The sequence below is a fragment of the Narcine bancroftii genome, chromosome 12, assembly GCF_036971445.1.
Source record: "Narcine bancroftii isolate sNarBan1 chromosome 12, sNarBan1.hap1, whole genome shotgun sequence".
In the NCBI taxonomy this organism is placed as follows: Eukaryota; Metazoa; Chordata; class Chondrichthyes; order Torpediniformes; family Narcinidae; genus Narcine; species Narcine bancroftii.
The window spans coordinates 25,417,171-25,440,888 of NC_091480.1; the positions used below are offsets into that span (position 1 = coordinate 25,417,171).

The following is a 23,718-nucleotide window of genomic DNA, read 5'->3' on the forward strand; positions in this document are numbered from 1 at the left end:
GGCAACACATCCTCACACCAGAAGGGCCTGTCACCATTCTGTATTTCTAAATTTGAACAAAATTACTGCAACTCTCCAAGAAATCTGCATTCCTCCAATCCTAGCATCTTTTGTATCCCTATTTTTCCAAACCCTTTTAACACATGATGATAGGTTTCCAAACTCCCCAGATAATTGTTGATATTCTTCAAGGTCTTCCTTGAAAACAATTGCTGATTAGCCTGGTTGCTTGATCTTATGTTTTCTTTCTTTGGCTCAATTTAATTTTTTAAAATCAAATTAATTCTTTTTTGGCATGCTGAAGAACCCTCAGTTGTGGTTTCTTCATAAAAAAAATCAAGTTACCTTGAAAAACAGTAACTTACTAAGACAGCCTGTAACTTTCATGATCCTACGAGCAGCAGTGAGATGCAAGAGCTGCACAATACTGTCTCTAGTAAGCATTTAATTTTCTCAGGTTGGCTAACACTCACACCAATAATGATGTTATAAGCAATAGTGCTGTTTTTTTTTAAGTAAATGGAAGAACACTGAAGTTCAGCCTACAGTTCAAAGTGATTAAAAGCTTACCACCATACTTGGATCCATTGCCAGTGACTGCATTCAGGGAAATGCTGGTCTGGATATATCCTGGGCTGATTACAGACACTTGAACTTGGTACTGCTCCACCTCAGCGCGCAGACAGTCAAAGAATGCTTGGCAAGCATGTTTGGATGCTGCATCTGTAATGAGAATTCAATTTGGAACATTTTGAATCTTAACAGTTTGGGGGGGAAAAAAGAGAAATGACGGACATGATGTCAAACTGACCCCTTTATTTACGGATGACCAATTCAAGCAGTCTGGGCTTGGTTTATCATTCAGTGTAACCCAAATGAATCTGATGAGTTTGTATGTTTTCACCGGGTACTCTAGTTTCCTCCCACCCTTCAAAATTGGGCAGCAAAGTCTCGTGGGGCTAAAGGGCCTGTTACCATGCTGTATGTCTAATTACTCATTACCTCCTCTTCATCAGTGTAGCCTGTTTATTTCACTCAGGACCCAAATTATTGTCACCTTCTCTGCATTTTTTTGAAGCTTCCCTTTCCAATACAAGTCTGCAGAATATTTCTAAAATCTATGTGCAAACAACTGAATCTAGTTTACAAGCAATTGCTGCCCTCCCCCTGCATTTATCATCGCAGACTCTGTCCACTTGTTCCCCCAATTTACTGATGACTAAAGGACACATCAAAATACAGTAAAATCCTCATTAACCTAAAATTAAGCAACCAGCAGCCTCAAGCAAAATGAAAAATAGAGGTTAAAAAGAAACTAAAGTTTAAAATTGGTGCCCCTTAACATGCAATCTCAAATGGCATATTCACTTATCTGGCGTGTACCAATCCCCATTGGTGCTGGATACTGGGTGTTTTACTGTATCAAGTGCTGATTTCTTCACAGTACTTACATGCAGATCGAAATGGAATCGCTATTTTCCCTTGGACGCTGCTAATCACTGCAATGTGTCCCCTTCTTCTCTGCACCATGGAAGGCAGAATAGCTGCAATGTTAAGTAACAAGAGTTAGTGTTTTATCTTTTTGAAGATATAATTACCAAGATTCTGATCAATGCCTTGCACCACAACATGAATATCTGATGGTAATCATTGCTATTGTTTGAGCTTCCTGTGGATGCAAATTGACTGTACCCCACATTATAACAACAAATAATTTTCAAACCTACATCATTGGTCTTGCACTTGCTATGTCAAAAGATACTGCACAAGTATAAATTCTTTGCTTGATACAGATTATAGTTACTTCAACTGTTCTCCAGAATTAACATGCTTGGTCCACCTGGAGATGCATTTTTGAATCAAGTTTGTCTCCATTATATGATGAAATGGTAGATCCCAGCCCACACCCCTGTCCACATCAATGGCACTGAAGTGGAGACAGTGGACAACTTCAAGTTCTTGGGGGGGGGGGTAATGGTACACATTTCCAAATATGAGAGGGCCAAGAAAGCACACCAATCTCTCAACTTTATTTGAAAGCTAAGTAAATTCAGCATGTCCCCCCTTGGCCCACAACAGTTCTACAGGAGCGCTACTGAAAGCAAGCTGATTGAATGTTTCACAGTGTGATATGGGTGGTGTTCTTTCCAAGATCAGAAGAAACTGAAGAAGGTGGTGAATTCAGGTTAGAATATAATGCATTCCCCTCCAAACAAACCTTTCTTCCCTCCATCTATTCCTGCTGCTAGCCAGCTAACCATACTGCAACCAAAATACAGAAGAACCCACCCCACCCCAGATGCACTTTCCATCAGAAAGAAGGTTGAAGAATGGGAAACCATGCACCAACAGCCTTAGTAGTTTCTTCCCCACAACCATCAGGTTCCTAAATGAACATCACAACAGTGTCATCATGCTACCCTTGCTTTGTACTGTTATTCTTTTCACTCTTACAACTAACTCAGTATTGTGCTCTTGCTTTCCTATGTTGCATGGTTGTATGCATGTTAAAGTTAACTGGCTAGACTGCTCACTGTACCAGGTATATTGTGACAATAAACATGAAAGCCTTCCCAGTTGAGCTTAATCCTATCTTCACCCTTTAGATGCCAGTTTTACTGCCATCTTTGGTGGATATTAGTGAAGGCAGGACTATTTCTCAAACTAGGAGTCACATAAAGGAAGATGCATATTCTTTGAGCACCTTTAAAACCTCAGGAAATAGCAAAGTGGTTTAGAGCTAATGAGCGATCCCTCCATGACTCCCCTGTCTACTCATCCCTTCCCACTAATCACCCTCTCAGCACCTTCCCCTGCCACCAAAGGAAGTGCCACACTTGTGCCCACACCTCCTCCCTCACCATTATTTGGGGCCCCAAACAGTCCTTCCAAGTGAAGCAATGCTTGTATATCAGTGGGAGTCGTCCACTGCATCCGGTGCTCCCATTATGGCCGCCTCAACATCAGAGACTGTACACAGACTGGGAGATTGCTTCACTGAGCACCTTCACTCTGCATCGATGACAGGATCTCCCAGTGACCAACTATTTCAATTCTGCACCCAACTCCTGCACTGACGTGTCTGTCCTTGGCCTCGTATTGTCAAATCCAAACCACCTCTAAGTTAAACACAGTATTTTCCATCTGGGCACACTCCAACCTGATGGCATTAACATCAACTTCTCTGGTTTCTGCTAGCCTATCTGCTATTCTCCCTCTCTTCCCTCTCCCTCTCTTCCCCATCCCTCTGTCTTCAGCTATCCACTGCCTTCCTTCTCCATTCACAGAGCCATCTTCCCCCCACCCCCCCCACCACCCTTTGTTTTCTGGTGTGCCTCCCTTCCTTATTCACATATTACTGCCTGCCTGTGGGACTAAGCTACATCCCTTTACCACCCTCCCCACCCCCCCCCCACCATTTTGTTAAAACCTTGATGAAGGGCTCAAGCCTAAAATATTGGTTATCTTTGCTATATAAAGTACAGTTTGACCTCCTGATTTTCTCCAGCATTGTGTTTTTCTTCAGTCATGGTGTCTGCAGAGTTTAGTGTTTATTCTTAAATCAAATGTAGTAGTTTGGAGTTGTTCGACTGTGGGAAACACAGCAACAAGTTTGAACACAGCTAGGTCCCACAAATGGAAGTGAGAATGAGGTTTAGCCTCATTTAGTGAAGTTGACTGAGGGATGATTTTTGGTCAGAACACAGGGGATAATTTTCCTGGTCATCTTCAAAGTAGCACTGGCTACAGATCAGATGGTAGTACGATCAGCTGCCACAGCACAGAGGGACGAGGGAGTGCCACAATATCAAAGGCATGATCCTTCAGATGGAAGGTTAAACCAAGATTCCCACCATTTATCTCATGATTATAAAACCAGCAAAGGCACAGTTTCAAAGATAAATGCAGAATTTACCCTGGTGGTCAATGTTAATGCAATGTCATTTAGGTAAACTAAACTTGAAGCACAAAAACGCTGGAGTAATTCAGCAGGTCTCCCGGCGTCCATACAAAGGAGCACAGGACAACAGGCAAAAGTGATAATTGGACATGGATAGGAGGAGATGAGAGGTAAGTGAGAATTGATTGACTGGTGGGGGGGCTCTGTGAATCCAGAGCTGGAGGAAAGGAGACAGAAGGAGTGAGAGAGAGAGAGTAGGGAAAGGACAGAGCCGGGGAGGGGAGAAATTAACAAAACCAGAGAAGTTCATGTTAATGCCATCTAGTTGGAGGGTGCCCAGACAGAATAATGAGGTGGTGTTCCTCTAATTTGTGGGTGATCTCATTCTGGCAGTGCATGGACAGTCTTGTCAGCAAGGGAATGGGGATTGGAAATGAAATGGGTTGCGACTAGGAGATCCCCACTATTGTAGCAGTCAGACTAAGGTACTGAAGGACACAATCTCCCTGTCTGTATTTAGTCTCTGATGTGGAGGAGATCACGTCAGAAACACAGAATGCTGCAAATGACACCTGCTGATTCACAACTGAAGTGAATGTTTCTTTAAAAACATGGCTTCTCCTCCACTACCATCAACTCTTCCCTCACCCATATATCCTCCATTATCTGCACATCTGCCCTGGCCCCCTCTGCACAAGTGCACTATTGATTCCCCTTGTCCTCACCTACCAGCATCCGCATGCAGCGTATCATCCTCCACCACCTTCTGCGACCTACTACATGATGTCACCATCAGAAACATCTTCCCCTCTCTGACTTCCACAGGGATTGCTTCCCCCCCCCCCCCATGAATCCTTCCCTTCAAGGTTGAAGGAGGACTCAGGCCAGAGACATGGATAACATTTCTTTTCTTCCTAGGGACCCTGCAAGATCTGCTGAGTTCCTACAGCATATCTGTGTTTTACCGCAGGACCTGCGCCCACAACTCATCCCTCACAGCCCTTCGAAGTAATGCTGGATGGCATTAATATCGACCTCCAGTTTCTGTTAGCCCCTCTACCCGTGTTTCCTCTTGCTCTCTTCTCCCTCTGTCAACTTTCTCTCAGCTCTGCATTCACAGAGCCAAACCTATCTCTCCCCCAATCAATTCTCATGTTTCCTCTCTCCTGTTCTCCTATTCATATCCCATTAACACCTTTTGTCTATAGCCATTTTCACATTACTAACCAGTAAATTGGCTGTTCGATGAACTGGTTCAAGAAGCCATTTTTGCTGTTCACGCTGGACAGTATTAACTGGTTCTCTGCACCCTTTCACACTCACCACCTGGCATCCAAGACCAGAGGAGTACCTATCCTCCACTAATTGGACCTGGCATAATCCCCTGACCCTTTCACACTGATGTACGAGGCATCAGATCGCCTAGGCAATAGGCCATTTCACGTCAAACCTCTGCCTGGAGACTGGCTACAAGACCGGATCTAAAACTTAAGACTTACCTTTCAGACAGCAGCCCTAAAAGTCTGCTGCAGCATCCCATTCATTTCCTGAGGCACCTCGAAGCATTCTCTGGAGCTGACGGAGGTGAGGTGTCTGGTACCATATTGCCACCTGTTTTAAATATTCAGCAGAACAATGGCCATTGCTCTGCAGCGCTTTGAGCTACAGAGAGCAGTCCCAAAGGCTGAAACAGCCCGTACTGACCACTCGCTGATGGCTCCCTCTACCAGGAGCGTGGGACAGGAGAACTAGCATACCCTCACCGACACCACCCCCACCCCCCGACTGCAGAGCTCCCCCTTGGGGATCAGGTGATTAGTGGGGGAGGTGGGGGGGTGAAGGGAGGGAAGCACCCCCAACAAGATTTAGGCTCGTGAGTTGGACGGAGGGAGGTAGGGATGGGGAGGGGAGCAGAATTATCCATGAGCGTGAGGTAAGGCCATTTACGCACCTCACCTCCCTACCACACCCCAGCCGACATGTTGCTGATGGGGATGATGAATCCTGACCGCACGATTTAGGTTGGTTGGTTGGTTGGAGGGAGTGGGGGGAAGCGGTTTCATAGTTCAGCCACCACCAGGAGAGCGGAGTGCCTGTGAACTCTGGGGACGTGTGCCAGTTCTACCCTGTGTCCATCGCACCCTCTCAGCACCACCTCTCCAGCAGACAGGGGCTGCCTTCCATTTTCTCATCCTATCCCCGACTGCAGAGTTCTCTCTTTGAGTGACTGCTGGGGGAGGGAGAGAAAAAGGGGAGGGGGATCGTTAGAGACCAGGTCTGTGGCTCGGTCATCCCAAGAGGAGGCAAACTCCCCCTTTGGTATCGGGGCGGGGGTTGGCAAGGGGAGAGAACTAGCACAGGCAGCCGCAGGAGCAACGACCTCAGGGGAGACTCATTAGACAAATGTCTGCAGGAATTACCCAGGGCTCTGCCTGACACAAAATGTTCAGCGCAGATTCACTGAACAGCTTTGTTAGGTCCTGGGTCACAAGCTGACCCTGTCATTGCAACGTCATCAGCCTGCCCCGAGCCAGTCACTTGCAGCGGCTGTACATTTATGAAGCGAAGTGCAGCACTCTGCTGGGACTACCCCCTGGAAGGATCAGAATCAGCATCTTGGAGGTACTACCGGAGCATTTTTGAAGGTAGGGTCAGCGATGTGATGGCTGAGAATCTCCACCTTTACAGTCACATCTTTTACTCTATAAAAGGGCCTTAAATGAGGATCACTACCGCTTCCTTGCTGCCTTGGGGATGGATGGGGCAGTTAATCTAAAAAAGATCAATTACAGGATACATAAGAAAACATTACCTTTTGTTAAAGCAATTGGTCCAAAATAGTTGACATTCATCACTTCTTTATCAACGCTAACAGTGGTTTCAAGGATGTTGCCACGATAACTGATGCCTGCATTATTTATTAGTACATCCACATAGCCATAGTAATTCAGAATCTCTTCTGCACTGCTGCTCACCGTGTCCACGTCTGTTAGGTCAAAGATCACTACATGAGGCGTGTACGTCTGTGAACAAACACCAATGTGAGAATTAAACCATGCAATGATTTTTGTTTTCAATAATATGTAACTGCATTCTTTCTGAGTACAATGGGAATGGACTGCTCTCCTTAAGTGTGAAGTGATTCAATTCATAAGTAGCAATAAAAGAGGTGCTATTGATTATCCGGTTTCAAATTGTACTTAATCCTGAAAATGAGCCTAAGGTTCTGAAATTTCCAAAATTTAACAGTGGCCAATTATCATTTTATTTGGCTGCCATATTCATTTTTGAGTTGAGGCTCAAGACAAAAGTTTTTCTGACTTTTCTAAACTAGCCGTGGAGGTCCATGGTGGTATTTATCCTTCACTCAGATCACCTTCTTTGTCAAGATTCAATATTCCTTTATTGTCATGTAATGGTACAGAACATGTAATATTAATACAAAATTGCCTTCTGCCTGCTGTAAGGCAGACAAAGACTTGCTATTAGTGTCACCCGGCGGTGAGAAAGAGAAGATAAAGTGTGTCTCTTCAGTCACTGAGTGTCCGTGGATTCACCTCCAGAGCACCCGCAGTCTCTGCAGCCACACAGACTCCTGTTCGATCTATCTAACCCAAGCTCCAAATCGAAATCGCCAATGCAATCAGGAGCCTTCAGTGCCTGAGGTCATTCTCGTCCTCAGAACACTCTCGATTCCCAGTTCCAATACTTGGTTCCCATGAGCCAGTCTCCAGCAGCCCATAGGCCTTGCGGGTTCCCTGACCACAAGAAACCCCGCAGCATGTGTGGGTCCTTGAGCCGCTGAGCCCCTTGTCGGTCTGCTGCTATGGTCACTATCCTGTAGGGTCATCTCCTCAGCTTCTCAATGGGTGGGGGGGGGGAGAGGGGGTGTTCTCCCCGTTTCTGGTGTCCTGCATCGTTCCATTACTCCCTGGAGTCTGCAACCCTTCGAGGTTGCTGCCAAGCATAGGCATGGTGGCAGGCTTCTCTAACAAGCTGTTTAATGCCTCTATTGGAACCGCCTGCATTAAGGATCGGGCGGTTGTGTCGGAGCAGTGTTGTGTCTTTGCTCTACCAGCAGCAACACTGCTATTTCAGCAGGCTCTGGCAGTGCCACAATATTTTGTGTTGCACTGTTCATACATCTTTGCATTCCTTGCTTCCTTTGGACAAAGGAGTTTTTCCAAGTTACCCAACTAGATTTGCTTGTGACTACTTCATATATATATATATGTATATATATATATATATATATATATATGCCCCTTTGTCATCTTTAAATAATGAGCACCACTAATTGTACCCCGCAGCACTCGTACTTTTTTCTTGCCATTTGCCTTTCCTGTCAGCTCCTGAGTGAGTTCGCCCAGTTTCTGCCTGTCCCGGCCACACAACACCAGCTTTGCCCCTGCTGCGTGAAATACTCTTGCGCAATCTGGGGATGAAAGCAGAAGTCACAAATTTCAGCTTCAACAGTAACAATATCTGCACTTCTATAAGGCACCTCACAAAAGCATTATCCAACACCATTTACTAGCTTGGCATGAAAATACAGGGAAATGTTTGACAAAAAAAGTTTCAAGGGGTATCTTAAAAGAAAGCAGATGAAGAGAAGGTTTAAGGAGGGATTTTCAGATCTTAGGCTTTTGACAGCCAATTTTACCAATTAAAAGTAGAGATGTTCAGAATGAAACAGACCTTTTTACACTGAAAGCCACATTATTGCTGTACACACAACCTGTCTCTGGAAGCCGGCTTGTTTGTTCGCCCACAACAGAAGAAAAGCTGGGTCCGTGAGTCCTTTTACACAGCAAGCCGACTTCTGACTTCCTATAGCACAGCAGCATGGGAACACGGCTTCCCATTTTAGACTGGTCCCACATCAATACGGTCCACCTCTGATACTACCTACCTTGGCAGATTGAAGACAATTACGTTTAGACACCCCTCCCCCCCCCCCCCCCCCCGATCCATCTTCGATGCGTTCACACAGCGCCTGACAGGCAGATAATACCCGGCTTTCAAGCGCTGTGAAAGGGGATATACATAGACATATATATTAAGACGTTATTTCCATTTACAGAATAGCCTGTAATCAGAAGATACAATTTTACATTGATTATGATATATATACACAAAGATCAGCGTGTACAGAGCCGTTGTCATACCCACGCTCCTGTTCGGCTCTGAATCATGGGTCCTCTACTGGCATCACCTACGGCTCCTAGAACGCTTCCATCAGCGCTGTCTCCGCTCCATCCTCAACATTCATTGGAATTACTTCATCACCAACATCGAAGTACTCGAGCTGGCAGAGTCCACGCCGCTGAAGACCAAACTGCGCTGGATGGGTCACGTCTCCAGAATGGAGGACCATCGCCTTCCCAAGATCATGTTCTATGGCGAGCTCTCCACTGGCCACCGAGACAGAGGTGCACCCAAGAAGAGGTACAAGGACTGCTTAAAGAAAGCTCTTGGTGCCTGCCCCACTGACCCCAGCCAGTGGGCTGATCTCGCCACCAACCGTGCATCTTGGCGCCTCACAGTTCGGCGGGCAGCAACCTCCTTTGAAGAAGACCACCTCACTGACAAAAGCCAAAGGAGGAAAAACCCAACATCCAACCCCAACCCACCAATTTTCCCTTGCAACCGCTCCAACCGTGCCTGCCTGTCCCGCATCGGACTTGTCAGCCACCAACAAGCCTGCAGCTGACGTGGACATTACCCCTCCATAAATCTTCGTCCGCGAAGCCAAGCCAAAGAAAGAAGAAAAAAGAATGATATATTTTGATTTAGTGATGCAATGGAAGTTAATTAAAGCAATAACTTTTAAAAGGGAATCCATTAAATACTTGACAGGGAAATAACTACAGGACAGAAGAGAGTGTGATGAATTGGTAGATCTTTCAAAGAGAAATAATGACACAGCGAAACAAATGGTCTCCTCCTTTGCATAATGCCAGGATTTTTACATCACCCAGTCTCAGAGTTATAGAACATTTAAGGAAATAAATACCTTTTTTTTTCAGGAAAAGGTGGCAATCATAAGCAGGAAGGAAGACAAGAGGAACTGAAGTATTTGGAAATCCTCTGGTTTTACTTACCTTTACCAAGGCCAGAACTTGCTCCTGTTATCACCACCACAGCATCCTGAATATAAGCTCTCTCCTTCATCCAATGCAGCAGTCTGTAGAAAATGATAAGGCCAACACCACCCAGCACCAATGGCAGAAGGTTTGAAGATGTTATTTGCACAAGAGTCCCTTTGTACTGCATTCTCCTGGGGATTAGGGAGAAACAAAACATTTACAAGTCAAAACAGATCACTTTCCAATGCCGACCAATTAAACTGCAACAGAGACGATGGAAATTTTTGCTGCTTCTGGGTATTCTGGGCAGGATGAAACCATAGGCTTTCTGCAGCTGACGTGGACATTACCCCTCCATAAATCTTCGTCCATGAAGCCAAGCCAAAGAAAGAAGAAGAGAAGAATTGACAGAAACAAACACCCCTGCTTGATGAAAAGCATGTTGCAATCTTTACTCTCTAGCCAAGGGGACAAACCAGACCTTGAATAAACTTCTCGCCTGAAAGACCCCACTTGCACTAGATAGTAGGGCAGTGTACAGATTTAGCTCGACTAATTCTCAACCAGTGAACTGCAAGCTTAGAGAAGACATCATTTTACAACAGCTGTGAAATCTATTTTAAGCTTGGGTTACTGGTCCCATCCAAACTTGGCTTTAATTTCAACCACTTGGAGTTCATTTGTGAACTGAAGGGGAGGAGAGAATAAAGGAGCATTTAAATTCTACAGAAATATTATGGTAATAAGTAGAAAGCTTATTGGGGATACCTCATCAATGTAACACCTCCATCATGGAAAAAAAATAACAGGGATTAAAACATTCACCCCATATCAGTATAATGAATATTCCTGTGACTTCCTTGTCTGAACTGATGAATTAGAAAAACTAAAGCACTTGTCCCCTCAAATCCCATCCACCTCTTAGCAAGATCACAGATGGAACAATTGTAACTTCAACTCTGCATTCTCATCCTTTCACCCCTTTGCTCATCAAATACCTAACTCTCTGCCTTAATACTCTGCATTCACAGTTCCTTGAGAAAGAGAATCCCAAAGTCTCATGACCCTCAGAATAAAACAAAATCACATCTCTGTCTTGAATACCTGTGCCTTTATTTATTTTTGCGCAGTCCAGTTATTTGACTCATAACTTTCACTCGACTCTTTCCACATAGTAAGACTATGAATGTTAATAGTTCTGCAGTTAGAATATTAATAATGCCTTCGCTGTATTTTTTATTCAATTTTTGTATTTAATTCCTCTACATTCTAGTAGCTCTCCTCATAACTTGCTGTACTTACACTATAGATTTTACAAATCATGTATTTGGCCACTCAGATCCATTTGCAAAACTGAGTTCTGTAATTTCATAAAATATAAACAATTTCTTTTATTATTCTTGTCAAAGTGGATATTTTTAATTTCCCATATTATTCTCCATTTGCCAGATCTAAGGACATAGCACAGTACAGAAATATGCCCTTTGGCTCAACTTATCCAAGTCTACGAGGCCTGCATGCTGAGTACTCTTCTCCATGGCTGTGAATCCTGGGTCACCGACAGAAAGCAAGAACACCGCCTTAACATATTCCATTTCCGCTGCCTCAGATCTAACCTAGGCTACTCATGGAACGACAAAGTCACAAACGTCCAAGTCCTGGAGAATTCTGGAAGTACAGTCATCCACGCTCACTGCCTGCAGTGGGCTGGCCACATTGTCCATATGGAGGACAACCAATTACCCAAAGATGTCCTCTACAGTGGGCTACCAGATGCTCCCCACCCTGTTGGCCGCCACATCTTTGCTACAAAGACGTAATCAAGCACGATCTCCAGTCATTCCATATCAACCATACTGACTGGGAGGGCCTCGCAAAAAATAAATCACACTACATGGCGTTCCACAATTCGCAGTGGCACATCACAATGTGCCAACAACAACAAAAAGTTCTGTGAGGGCAGAAGAGCTACAATGCACCGTATTCATCTTCGCTCGCGAAAGGATGGGCCATGTTGATGATGATCCATACTGACCCTGATGCCTTTCTCTGCCATTTACCTGCATTAAGCCCATATATTGCTATTTCATTTCTGTCTGTAAGGGTTAAAATTACTTAAAATCATTTTTATGTCATTCCTTGGAGTGTTTCTGTGGTTGTAGTCTGTTGAGACCAAGTTCTCTGTGGTTTTGACATAAGACGGTCACTTTTGAATTGTTCTGAGAAGATGGAGGGTCTTAGATAGACCTAAAACATTTGTTTCAAGTAACGTGTCAAGTAACATATTAAGTATCGTCTCAAGAATAGTATTAAGTATCTTTTAATTGTATATCAAAGTTGTTAAATAATAACCCAAATAAGATCTAATAAACCTTGGAAAACTCTTTTCAACTTTGTCATGGATCTTTTTCGATGAACAAGTCATGAACAAGAACACTCCAAGCTCTCCAGGTGACTATATAGTCAATAAAATGGGTTGTTATTGACTTGCGAGACAATAGAAGACTGATCTTCAAGCAAGACTTATGTAAAAAAAAATCTGGACTATTGACTCGGTAGTCAATAGAATGGTGGATTGGAAGATGATTGAAAGTTGAAAATCAAATTTGGAAGAAGACTGAATCAAATGGGCTCTGTTAAACAATCAAAACCATTGTTTGAAGTGGTATGCTTTCTGTGTTTAGAACACTACACAGTTTTGGGGCATTGGAGCTGCTTGCCAGATTAGGATTGTTTTGGTTTTGGAGAAGTTGTTGAGCATGTTTAAAATCTGAGTGCGATGAATGATACAATGAAAAAAAAACCCAGCAGCTGCAGCTGTTAAGGAGTCAGGAGTCAGAAGATGAAAGTAGCAGTTTGTAGATACAAAGGGAAATCAAACTACTCTTCAAGGAAGTCTGAGGGAGGATATGGAGAAAGACAACAGTTGTGAGGGACGGACAATATTTCTGCTAAAATCATTACTAGAGACTCAATAGTGGCTGAAGCTACGCCTCAAGTTGGTGGTGTGGGGGGGAGTCACGTGATGGAGTAGTGGCCGGACGGTGAACTCCAGCCCTCTCCAGAAAAGTCGGGAAAAACAAAGGAAAACACAAAGGCACAGAAATAAAAGTTACAGAAAAGTGAGTATAAAGGTGGAAATAAGATGGCGACAAAAAAAGAAAAATCGAAAGCAACGGTAAGAAGAGAGGAAGAGAAGACAAAGGAGGAAAAAGGTGAAGGCCTTACCTGTCCGAAGAGGCCCGCTGCGGAGAGAGAAACCCGCTCCCTCAGGTCGGTAAATAATGGACTACAAAAATGGCTCACTGAGCCGAGTAAAAGTGCGCATGCGCGATGCGCATGAAAAAAAACACACCGACGGGAGGGGGGACCAGCTGGGTAGTCGATCTCCACAGCTGGCAACGACAGCTGCAGAACACCTGCAGCAAGAAGAGACCACAGAAGACAATAGAAACAAGAAAGAAGAGGAGGAAAGGGCACCAAAGAAACAACAGATGGCCAACCCAGAGGAAGAAGAAGAGGAAGAGGAAGAGTACAGGGAAATAGAAGAAGAAAAGAAAGGCAAGGTAAAGGATATACGTTCTCTTATTAAAGGATACATGGAGTCATTTAAAGAATGGCAAACACAGGAATTTAAGGATTTAAGAAAAAGAATAAACAACACAGAAGAGAAAATAAATAAAATGGAGATGACCTTAACAGAAATGGGAAAGAAAATGGACAAGATGGAAGAGCGGGCAGTAGCAGCAGAAATGGAGGTAGAAGACTTAAAAAAGAAATTGGAGAAATCTAATAAAAAAAACTAAAGAGACACAAGAACTACTAGCTCAAAAAATAGATATAATGGAAAATTATAACAGAAGAAATAACATAAAGATAGTGGGCCTTAAGGAAGATGAAGAAGGCAAGAATATGAGGGAGTTTATAAAAGATTGGATCCCTAAGACCCTAGGATGTCCAGAACTACAGCAAGAAATGGAAATAGAAAGGGCACATAGAGTATTGGCCTCTAAACCACAACCACAACAAAAACCAAGATCTATTGTAGTAAAATTCCTAAGATATACTACAAAAGAAAAGGTACTGGAGAAGACAATGGAAAAAGTAAGAGAGGGCAACAAACCACTGGAGTATAAAGGGCAAAAAATCTTCATTTATCCAGATATAAGTTTTGAACTCCTAAAGAAGAGAAAAGAGTTCAATACAGCAAAGGCGATTTTATGGAAGAAAGGGTATAAATTTATACTAAAGCATCCAGCGGTATTGAAAATATTTATTCCAGGACAACAAAACAGACTATTCTCGGATCCAGAAGAAGCACGAAAATTTGCAGAACAATTACAAAAATAGACTGAGGGAGGAAGACGGGTAATGAGAGTAAAAATTATCACGATTGATATGTATGCGGGTAAAGACAAAAATAGACTGAGGGATGAAGACGGGTAATGAGAGTAAAAATGATCACGATTGATATGTATGCGGGTAAAGAGGTATAAGAGTGAATAGAGACAATGAGCATACATGAATGTATCTGTACTTAGAGGAAAATATAGATAGTATAGACAAGTTGGTGGTGTGGAGGATGAACAATCCAAAATGAGACATGGTCAGAGATTAAAGCATCACCTGATGCACAGGACCGAAGTGGACCTAGCAATGGTGCGTCAAATATTTCCAGCAACAGGAGCTCCAGAGCAGGCTCCAGAGTTTCAAGTGCTGAATCTGTGCATGTAAAGGTGCAAGCGGACACAGCAACTCTTAAAGAGAAAAATGCTCCAGTTTGAATTCAACTTAGAAGATAAGGAAGAGCAGATAAGACTGACACGGGGGCGGCGATGATAAGAGGAGGTGCAATGACGGCAATAAAAGCAGCTGCAGGAAGGAGGAGCAGCGAAGAAGGGAGGAAACGGAGCTTAAAAAAAAATCAAAAGCAGCAACTGGAATTGGTGTCACGAACTAACCACCCTCTTAATTTTGTTTGGGACTAAAGGGACTTGTTGGCACTAAAAGGAAGCAGCAACAAAATATTCACCAGACAATGGTGAGTTCAAAATAGTTTTTTTAAATATATTAAACTATTAATAACATAATTTTCTTACTTATCTCTAAACTTTTAAGTTTAACCCCACTATGCGCAAACGTAATAAACTCCCACTCTGAAAAGTCAATCTTTAAAAATTCAGTATCTTAAAATTTTCAGTTCAGAAATAATTATATAAGTGCTTTTAAACATCAGATCATCAGGGCCTCTTTAAATTGTGGAAGATCCTCTTCAAAGTAAAGTGATAAACCTGGAGGAAACTCGAGACAGACACTCGCCAGCTATAGCGAGGAGTGCAGGCTATTTCAGCCTACAGAGTGAAGGCGAACACTATAGATGGCTGTGATGCTTCACTACCCGAGGAGCTGAACACCCATGCCTGCTTTGAAAAGAAGAACCAAGCAGAATCCCTGAAAAGGCAGAGGACCCTGTGATACGGCCTCTGATAGCGATGTGAGAACATCATTCATGAGGGTGAACCCTCATAAGGCCTCAGGCCCTGACGGCGTACCTTGCAAGGGGGACTGAAAATCTGCACCAACCCATCGTCCGGAGTGTTCATTTTCAAACTCTCATTGTGGCCATCACCAGCCTCTACAGGGCATCAACCATCCCAGTACCCAAGGAGAGTAACGTGGGCTGCCTCTATGACATCAACGGTCTTCTTACCTTAATGTCCAAATACTAATTCCTTTACTTCAACCAAAAGTAAATTAACACCTTCATCCCAATTCTTTTCATTTTCTTGACAATAAGTTCTCATCATAGTTTTTAAAATTGAATGGAACTTCTCCAAAGCTCACTGAGATTCCTGGGTGATATGTAATTCATATGTAATTTGATGTAATTTGTTTAGTTCCCAATTTATAAACTAACCGTTGAAGTACACCTAACATAAAATAATTTCCCTGATCTGATTTTATTTCTTTAGGCAAACCAAATGAACTAAAACATTTTTTCTAGAGCCCCAGATCCAATGTTTGCTTTAATGTTTCTGAGCGGGATTGCTTCAGGAAAGCGAGGCACTGCACACATAATGGTCAACAAATATTCACTTCCAGCTTTTGCTTTAGCCATTGGACCAACGCAGTCCCCAATTACTTTAGAAAAAAGTTCTCCAAAAACAGGAATAGGTTTCAAAGCTGCCACTGTGGGACCATGATTAGGTTTCCCTGCAACTTGACAAATGTGACATGTCTTACAAAATGTCTTATCATCTTTTCTTAAATTTGGCCAGTAAAATTGTTTCATAATTTTGTAGGTAGTTTTCTTTAACCCACAGTGCCCACCTAAAGGCATTTTATGAGCCATGTTCAAAATCTCACCAATATAGGCTCTAGGAATGACAACCTGATGAACAACTGCCCATTCTTCATTAGCCATAATCTCACATAACCTATGTGTTTTCATTAATAAACTGGCACTTTTTAAATTTCCTCATCAGAGAGTGTTTTCTCTCTAACGTCAGCAAGACCACTACCTTCACTTTGTTTTTCTCTTAATTTTACTCTGGATAGTGACAAATCCTTTTTTTACTGGCACACTTTTCTTCCATCACTTTCATTGCTGTACACGCTGGATATATCTCTATATCTGCCTCTGTTTCATCAATGAACTGGCTTATCTGTTAATTTCATTGCAGAACTAACTTTATTCTCTACTTCAAAAACAAAAGACATGTTTGTCGACTACAGGAGGGCCCGGGGAGATCTACTGTCAAGAGTATCAAGTTCCTTAGAGAGCACCTGGCAGAGGATCTCACCTGGTCCCATAACACCAGCTCCATAGCCAAGAAAGCCCAGCAGCGAATATTCTTCTTGCGAAGGCTGAGGAAAGTCTATCTCCCACCCTCCATCCTCACTACATTCTACAGAGGATGTATTGAGAGCATCCTGTGCAACTGTATCACCGCATGATTTGGAAGCTGTACCACCTTGGGGCACAAGACCATGCAGAGGATAGTGAAGTCAGCAGAAAAGACCATTGGGGAGCCTCTTCCTAGCATAAAGAACATCTACTACACTCGAAGAAGGCGGAAAGCAATAAACATTGTGAAAGATTCCACATATCCCGCATGTAAACTGTTCTCCATTCTGCCACCTGGCAGGATGTACCACATCACTCGGGCTCTTAAGTCCAGAATGGGAAACAGGTTTTCTCCCTCAAGCCATCAGGCTCCTGAACTCCAGGTAGTGTGGATAGTGTGCCATGAACTTTCAGTGTATATGTCTTAATACCTTAATATTTTAATGTGTTAATTGCTTTCCTAGTTTAAATCTATGTAAATATGCTCCGTTGTCCTGGAGAAAAACTTTGTCCTATCCAATGGTATGAATGATAAATAAAGTTGACGTGACTTAACTAACAAGTTCTTTATTTTCAAAATTCTGACTTAAGAAACACTCAAATTAACCGATGATTTATCACAGCTTATCTCTTTTATCTCACAATCTGTTTTGATTTTGAATCTGCTGCTATACCTCACAAGCTTTTAAATCAATTTGTCCAGTATTTTCTTCACTGGTAAGATTTTTAAACTTTAAATCAGTTTATCCAACACTCTCTTTAGCAACAGTTTCCCTTTCATCCTCAAACTTAATTGGATCCCTATCTCTTTCTTTCTTTGGCTTGGCTTTGCGGACGAAGATTTATGGAGGGGTAATGTCCACGTCAGCTGCAGGCTTGTTTGTGGCTGACAAGTCCGATGCGGGACAGGCAGACACGGTTGCAGCGGTTGCAAGGGAAAATTGGTTGGTTGGGGTTGGGTGTTGGGTTTTTCCTCCTTTGTCTTTTGACAGTGAGGTGGGCTCTGCGGTCTTCTTCAAAGAAGGTTGCTGCCCGCCGAAATGTGAGGCACCAAGATGAACGGTTTGAGGCGATATCAACCCACTGGCGATGGTCAATGTGGCAGGCACCAAGAGCTTTCTTTAGGCAGTCCTTGTACCTCTTCTTTGGTGCATCTCTGTCTCGGTGGCCAGTGCAGAAACAGCCTGGCACATAAGATTTAAATTCCTTTCTAATTTTACCAACAATTCCAAACCCTTTCTTACTTCCTTGTTTTTCATCTATTTTAATACAAGCTTCTGGTGCGGCGGATTCCTGTTCTCTCTTCCTCTTCAAGAAAAAACAATTCGCTACCATGTCTTACAAAATGAACCAAAAGGTTTCCCCCATTTATTTTCTACTTTATTTTTGGTACTTCATGTTACCCTATTGAAAAGTTATTTTAGGCATAAATTTCACATTGATTCTTAACTGCAAATGTAGCAGAATTTTGTTCCTTTTGAAAAAGTTTCACTTGGCTTTAATTAAGATCTGGATTTAGCACATCGTAACTAGCTGTAACCTTACCTGAATTTTCCAAAATGTCAATTTCTCTCTCAAATCCCTTTTGTTTTCTGGCTTCCTCTACCTCAAATCTCTTTTCTACTTCCTCCAGTTTGTTTTCCTCTCTTGTATCTCTCTCTCAATTCTCTCTATTTCTAACTGCTCAAGAGATTTACTTTCAGGAAGTTGTTTTAACACCTTTGCTTCAAATATACCCTCTTTTACATAGACGTCAGTCATAATTCTTTGAATTTCAAGTTTCTTCATTGACACTTTTAACTCCATAAGTTTCAACTCTTCAACAATAAACGACGACTCCTCCTTTACCATATCTGAAAAGTTGGGTGATTCCAAAAACTTTTTAATATCCATTTGGACAATTTCACTTGTCCCACATTAAGGTTTGTTTTCAAAACACACTCATCTCTAACTTTTACAGAATCTGACAGGGGTGCAGCGCTCCAGGAGCTCACGGGAATGCCGCTCCTGCACCTACTGAGTTTGCCGCCATTTATAGTTTCTCTGACGAAAGCACGTGCTTAGCAGCGGGAAAAAAAAGGAAGAAACTAGAGAGAAAAACAACAAAAAAAGCGAGTAACAGAAACAGTAAAGTGAAAGAGAGAATGTGAGAAGAGCCAAGGCTAGGAGAGCCGGGCGGGGGAGAGCAGGGAAGCTGAAGACAGGGCTGGGGAAGACAAAATTGGGGCCAGGAAAGCCGAAACCAGAACAGCAATAATTCATTAGACATTCTTTTTTTGTACTTGGTTCCAATCTAGGTGGCTAAAAGTGCAAAAAAAATTATTTGCTTTATTTCTAGTGAGTAGGTAATTAGTTTTAAATTGGTAAAATACACGATTTCCTTCTATTTCTTTATGTTACTAACTATATTTTATAATTAATGAGTGCAACCATGAAATACTTTGTCATATTTAAAAATTATACAATCCTCTCAATTATAAAACGCCAAATACAACATGGCGGCCATCAAGGGCAGATCTCGCAAGGCCTTCTTGTCGCAGTTTTTGGTGAGCTCCTGCACCTAAAAAAAATTAGCTCTGCACCCCAGGTGACAGGCATTGGAAAGTTCAGTGATATTTGGTGCTTGAAGTAAATTATTGAAAATATCTTTTCGATGAAGAAAGGAAACTATTAGATACCAAATCTGAATCACAATATGCGCCTGGTATTGGAATAGACAGTTCTAGGTACAAACTGAGTCAGCATTAGAACAATATGGGGCTGGTCTTGGAATAGACAGGTCTAGGTACAAGGCTGAACCAATGCTAGAACAATATGGGCCTGGTCTTGGAATAGACAGGTCTAGGTACAAGGCTGAACCAATGCTAGAACAATATGGGCCTGGTCTTGGAATAGACAGGTCTAGGTACAAGGCTGAACCAATGCTAGAACAATATGGGCCTGGTCTTGGAATAGACAGGTCTAGGTACAAGGCTGAACCAATGCTAGAACAATATGGACCTGGTCTTGGAATAGACAGGTCTAGGTACAAGGCTGAACCAATGCTAGAACAATATGGGCCTAGTCTTGGAATAGACAGGTCTAGGTACAAGGCTGAACCAATGCTAAAACAACAAGAAGCACTTGGTCAAGGACTGGGCAGATTAAGACTTGGTGCTGAGCCAGTGCCACAATTCCGACTTGGTCTTGAACCAGGCAGAGGAGGGGCTGAGCCAGTGCCACAATGCAAGATGAGATCCTGAATTAACAAAGTGGATCCAAGAAACCAGAGATCAAACCCCAATGATTGGCTGCTTTGGACAAAGATGGGAGTCAAATGCTATCTCTTATAGGGTCATACCAGGAGCTCCTGGCAAAGATCAGAAATCTGGGTGGACAAAGTAATGTAAACATAGGCATGACAAGACAGAATGAAATGGCTGCATTTTTAAATTCAGTTACAGACACTCTCATCTCTACCCACGATAAAAATTCCAATTTTTGATGGGGACTCACCTCAATTTCAAGGGTTTATGAAAGCTTTGAACGTGGAATTGAAATTAGAAGTCACAGCTCGGAGGATTGTTTAGGGTATTTGCTTCAATTCACGAGTGGACGACCAAGAGAATTTGTAAAGAGTTGCCAGCATGTGGCTCCAAATCAAGTATTTAAATTGCTAAGTGATAATTAGAAAACAATTTTGGTGACAAGCATAGAATTTCTAGACCTTATATACAGAAGGCACTTTCATGGTCATCAATAAGACCAGAGGACACAAATAGTTTACAACCTTACGCCCTCTTTCTCAGAGGATGTTGTAACATCATGACGGAGATTGACTATCATCAAGAGTTTGAAATACCTCAGAATATGGTAAACATTGTAGGTAAATTACCCAACCAGATGAGAGAATTATGGAGAAGACAAGTTGTTGAATATCAAAGAAAACATAAGGTGGCAGCTACTTTTAAGGATTTGGTGGATTTAATTGAAGGACAAGTGGATGTTATTACAGATCCTGTCTATGGAATTAAAAGTACTCAAACAATGAGCAAAGAAGTTGAAAAGTCCAAATCGTATCCTCAGCCAAAATTTAAGAAAAACACATTTGCCACCTCTCTGACAGCGGTGGATTAAAAAAAATTAAGGAATATAAAAGTTCCTCTCTTTAAAAAAAAATGATTATTATGTAATAATAGACACGATTTGGAAAAATGTGCACAGGTGGAAAAGAAGGTGCAGAGTGAGAGAATCGCTTTCTTGAAGGAAAATGGAGTGTGTTTTGGATGTCTCCAAGGAAAAGAAGGATACAGAAAATGAACAAATTGAAAGAAACAGATGAAAACAGGGTTGAAACTCCAGAATTGACAAGTGGTCTTTACTGGGGCCAGTGCAGATAACCGCAAACTCTCTATAGTACCTGTACAAGTTAAGGCCAAGGATGGGAATGCAACAGTACATATTTATGCATTTCTTGACCCAGGAAGCACTGCATCATTTTGCACTGTGGGGCTTATGAAAAGACTTAATCTTGAAGGAAAAAAGACAAAGATTCTATGGAAAATCATTGGATAAAGAAAGGGCTCTGAAACTAACATGGTTTCAGGATTAGAGGTTGCTGAAAAAAACAGACGATTTTTGTGATCTTCAAGGCATATATAATGAGGAGAGTATGTGTGTGCAAAAACGTCCCACATCAAAATGACGTTGAACCATGGACATATTTGAAAAATATATGTTTATACAATATCGATTTGAATATTGAGTTGCTAATTGATTCAGATGTACCAAAGGAACCAAAGGAAATAATCCCTGGTGTGAGGGATGGACCTTGCGCTACTAAAACTATGCTTGGATGGACAATCAACGGATCATTAGAAAGAAAGAATGCTATTGCTCAGAAGTCGTCAACAAGTGTCAATATATCTGTTATGAAATTCAAAGAACGTTCAGAAGAATACAAAGTATTTAGAAAATCTTACTGATCAAAATAAATCAAGAGCATCTAAATCAGTAAAGAAGAAATAGTTTTTTTTTTAAATCAAAAATGGATAAAAATGAAGCACTGGAAGATTCTGCAAACTTCTCATTACTCCGGACAGGAAATGTCTGGGAACAAATGTGACAATATTTCAAACTATAAAATGTTGGAAAATAACTTAGAAATACGGGATGGTCCAGAAAACTGTGACCAAAAAGATTTTAACTTTGTACTTGGAAACAAAACTGAATGTGTGATGATTCTTCAGTTTTGAAAGAGAACGTCATAGAGCAGTTGACAAGAATGAAGAATTAATTAATGGAATTTGTAAAGCCAAGAGGAAGAAGAGAATAACTGCCAAAGAAATTAATGCAGTTATTGAAGAAAGGGGTTCAGCATTATCAAGATGCAAAGAGTTGGAGGAGGAGATTAATTTTTTGAAAGAGAACAAGTCAGTTTTTTGGGTTTTTTAATTTTTTTTATTTTTCACACTATGAACCAAAATACACACAAACATTTCCCTCTTGAATATACACAGTGTCATTTTCTCCCCTTTCCTTCCCACCCCCCTCCAAACCCATTAAACGTTCAACATATACAATAAACCCATTAAACCATGTCATCACACAATGAAAATAAACAAGAAAATTGTGTCATCTACTTTGACACACTGGGTCAGTTCATTTCGTCTTCTTCTCATTCTATCATTTTAGGGGGTGGAGGTCCGTGGTAGGCCCTCTCTGTTGTGTTCCATGTACGGTTCCCAAATTTGTTCGAATAATGTGGCTTTATTATTTTAAATTATATGTTATTTTTTTCCAATGGAATACATTTATTCATTTCTATGTACCATTGCTGTACTCTCAGGCTCTCTTCTGATTTCCAGGTTGACGTTATACATTTTTCTGCTACAACTAAGGCTATCATAATAAATCTTTTTTGTGCCTCATTCAGTTTGAGGCCTAATTCTTTACTTCTTATATTACTTAGAAGAAAAATGTTGCTTTTTGTGATTTTATTTAATACCTGATTTAAATCTTCCCAAAATTTTTCCACTTTCACATGCCCAAATTGCATGTATTGTTGTTCCCGTTTCCTTCTTACAGTGAAAACATCTATCTGATACTGTTGGGTCCCATTTATTTAACTTTTGGGGCGTGATATATAGCCTGAGTAACCAATTATATTGTATCATGTGTAACCTCGTGTTTATCGTATTTCTCATGGTTCCGGAGCATAGCTTTTCCCATATTTCATTTTTTATCTTTATGTTTAGATCTTTTCCCACTTTTGTTTGGGTTTACAGCTTTTTTCGTCATTTTCTTTTTCTTGCAGCTTGATCTACATGTTTGTTATAAATCTTTTAATTATCATTGTGTCTGTAATCACATATTCAAAGCTGCTTCCTTCTGGTAACTTCAGCCTGCTTCCCAATTTGTCCTTCAAGTAGGTTTTCAGTTGGTCGTATGCAAATATTGTACCGTGAATTCTTCCATATTTGTACTTCATTTGTTCAAATGATAATAAATTATTTCCCAAAAAACAATTTTCTATTCTTTTGATCCCTTTTCTCTCCCATTCTCTAAAGGGAAGGTTATCTATTGTGAAAGGGATTAGTTGATTTTGCATCAATAATAATTTTGGTAGTCGGTAATTTTTTTCCTTTCTACGTGAATCTTCTTCCAAATGTTGAGCAGATGGTGCAGTACTGGTGAACTGAACAAGTCATTATTTAATGACACAAGACAACTAACTATGGAAAACAAGGAAAGAATATACCTTGAAGATGCAAAAAGAAAGAAATATTATATTCTTGAAGACACAGTTAATAAATAGAGAGAATCTGATTTAAAAAAAACTTGATTCAATGAGATTGAATTGGAAGCTGCAAAATTGAATTCAGAATTACAGGGAAAGACAA

The 23,718-nt window shown here is 41.5% G+C and overlaps 1 protein-coding gene across 6 annotated transcripts in view; it reads right to left on the reverse strand.

The window, feature by feature from the left end:
* The window catches only part of dhrs7b (dehydrogenase/reductase (SDR family) member 7B), a 69,780-nt gene that overhangs the window by 1,657 nt on the left and 44,405 nt on the right, over positions 1–23,718 (reverse strand). For 5 of the 6 annotated variants that reach the window (XM_069906010.1, XM_069906014.1, XM_069906011.1 and 2 more), the window contains 5 exons: positions 10,006–10,181; positions 8,221–8,336; positions 6,714–6,924; positions 1,452–1,544; positions 571–723 (listed from right to left, as the gene is read on the reverse strand). In XM_069906010.1, the coding sequence (XP_069762111.1) occupies positions 571–723; positions 1,452–1,544; positions 6,714–6,924; positions 8,221–8,336; positions 10,006–10,181 (749 nt within the window). Of the gene's footprint in view, positions 1–570; positions 724–1,451; positions 1,545–6,713; positions 6,925–8,220; positions 8,337–10,005; positions 10,182–10,471; positions 10,495–23,718 lie in introns of those variants that run through there. The other variant, XM_069906016.1, reaches the window with a different exon arrangement.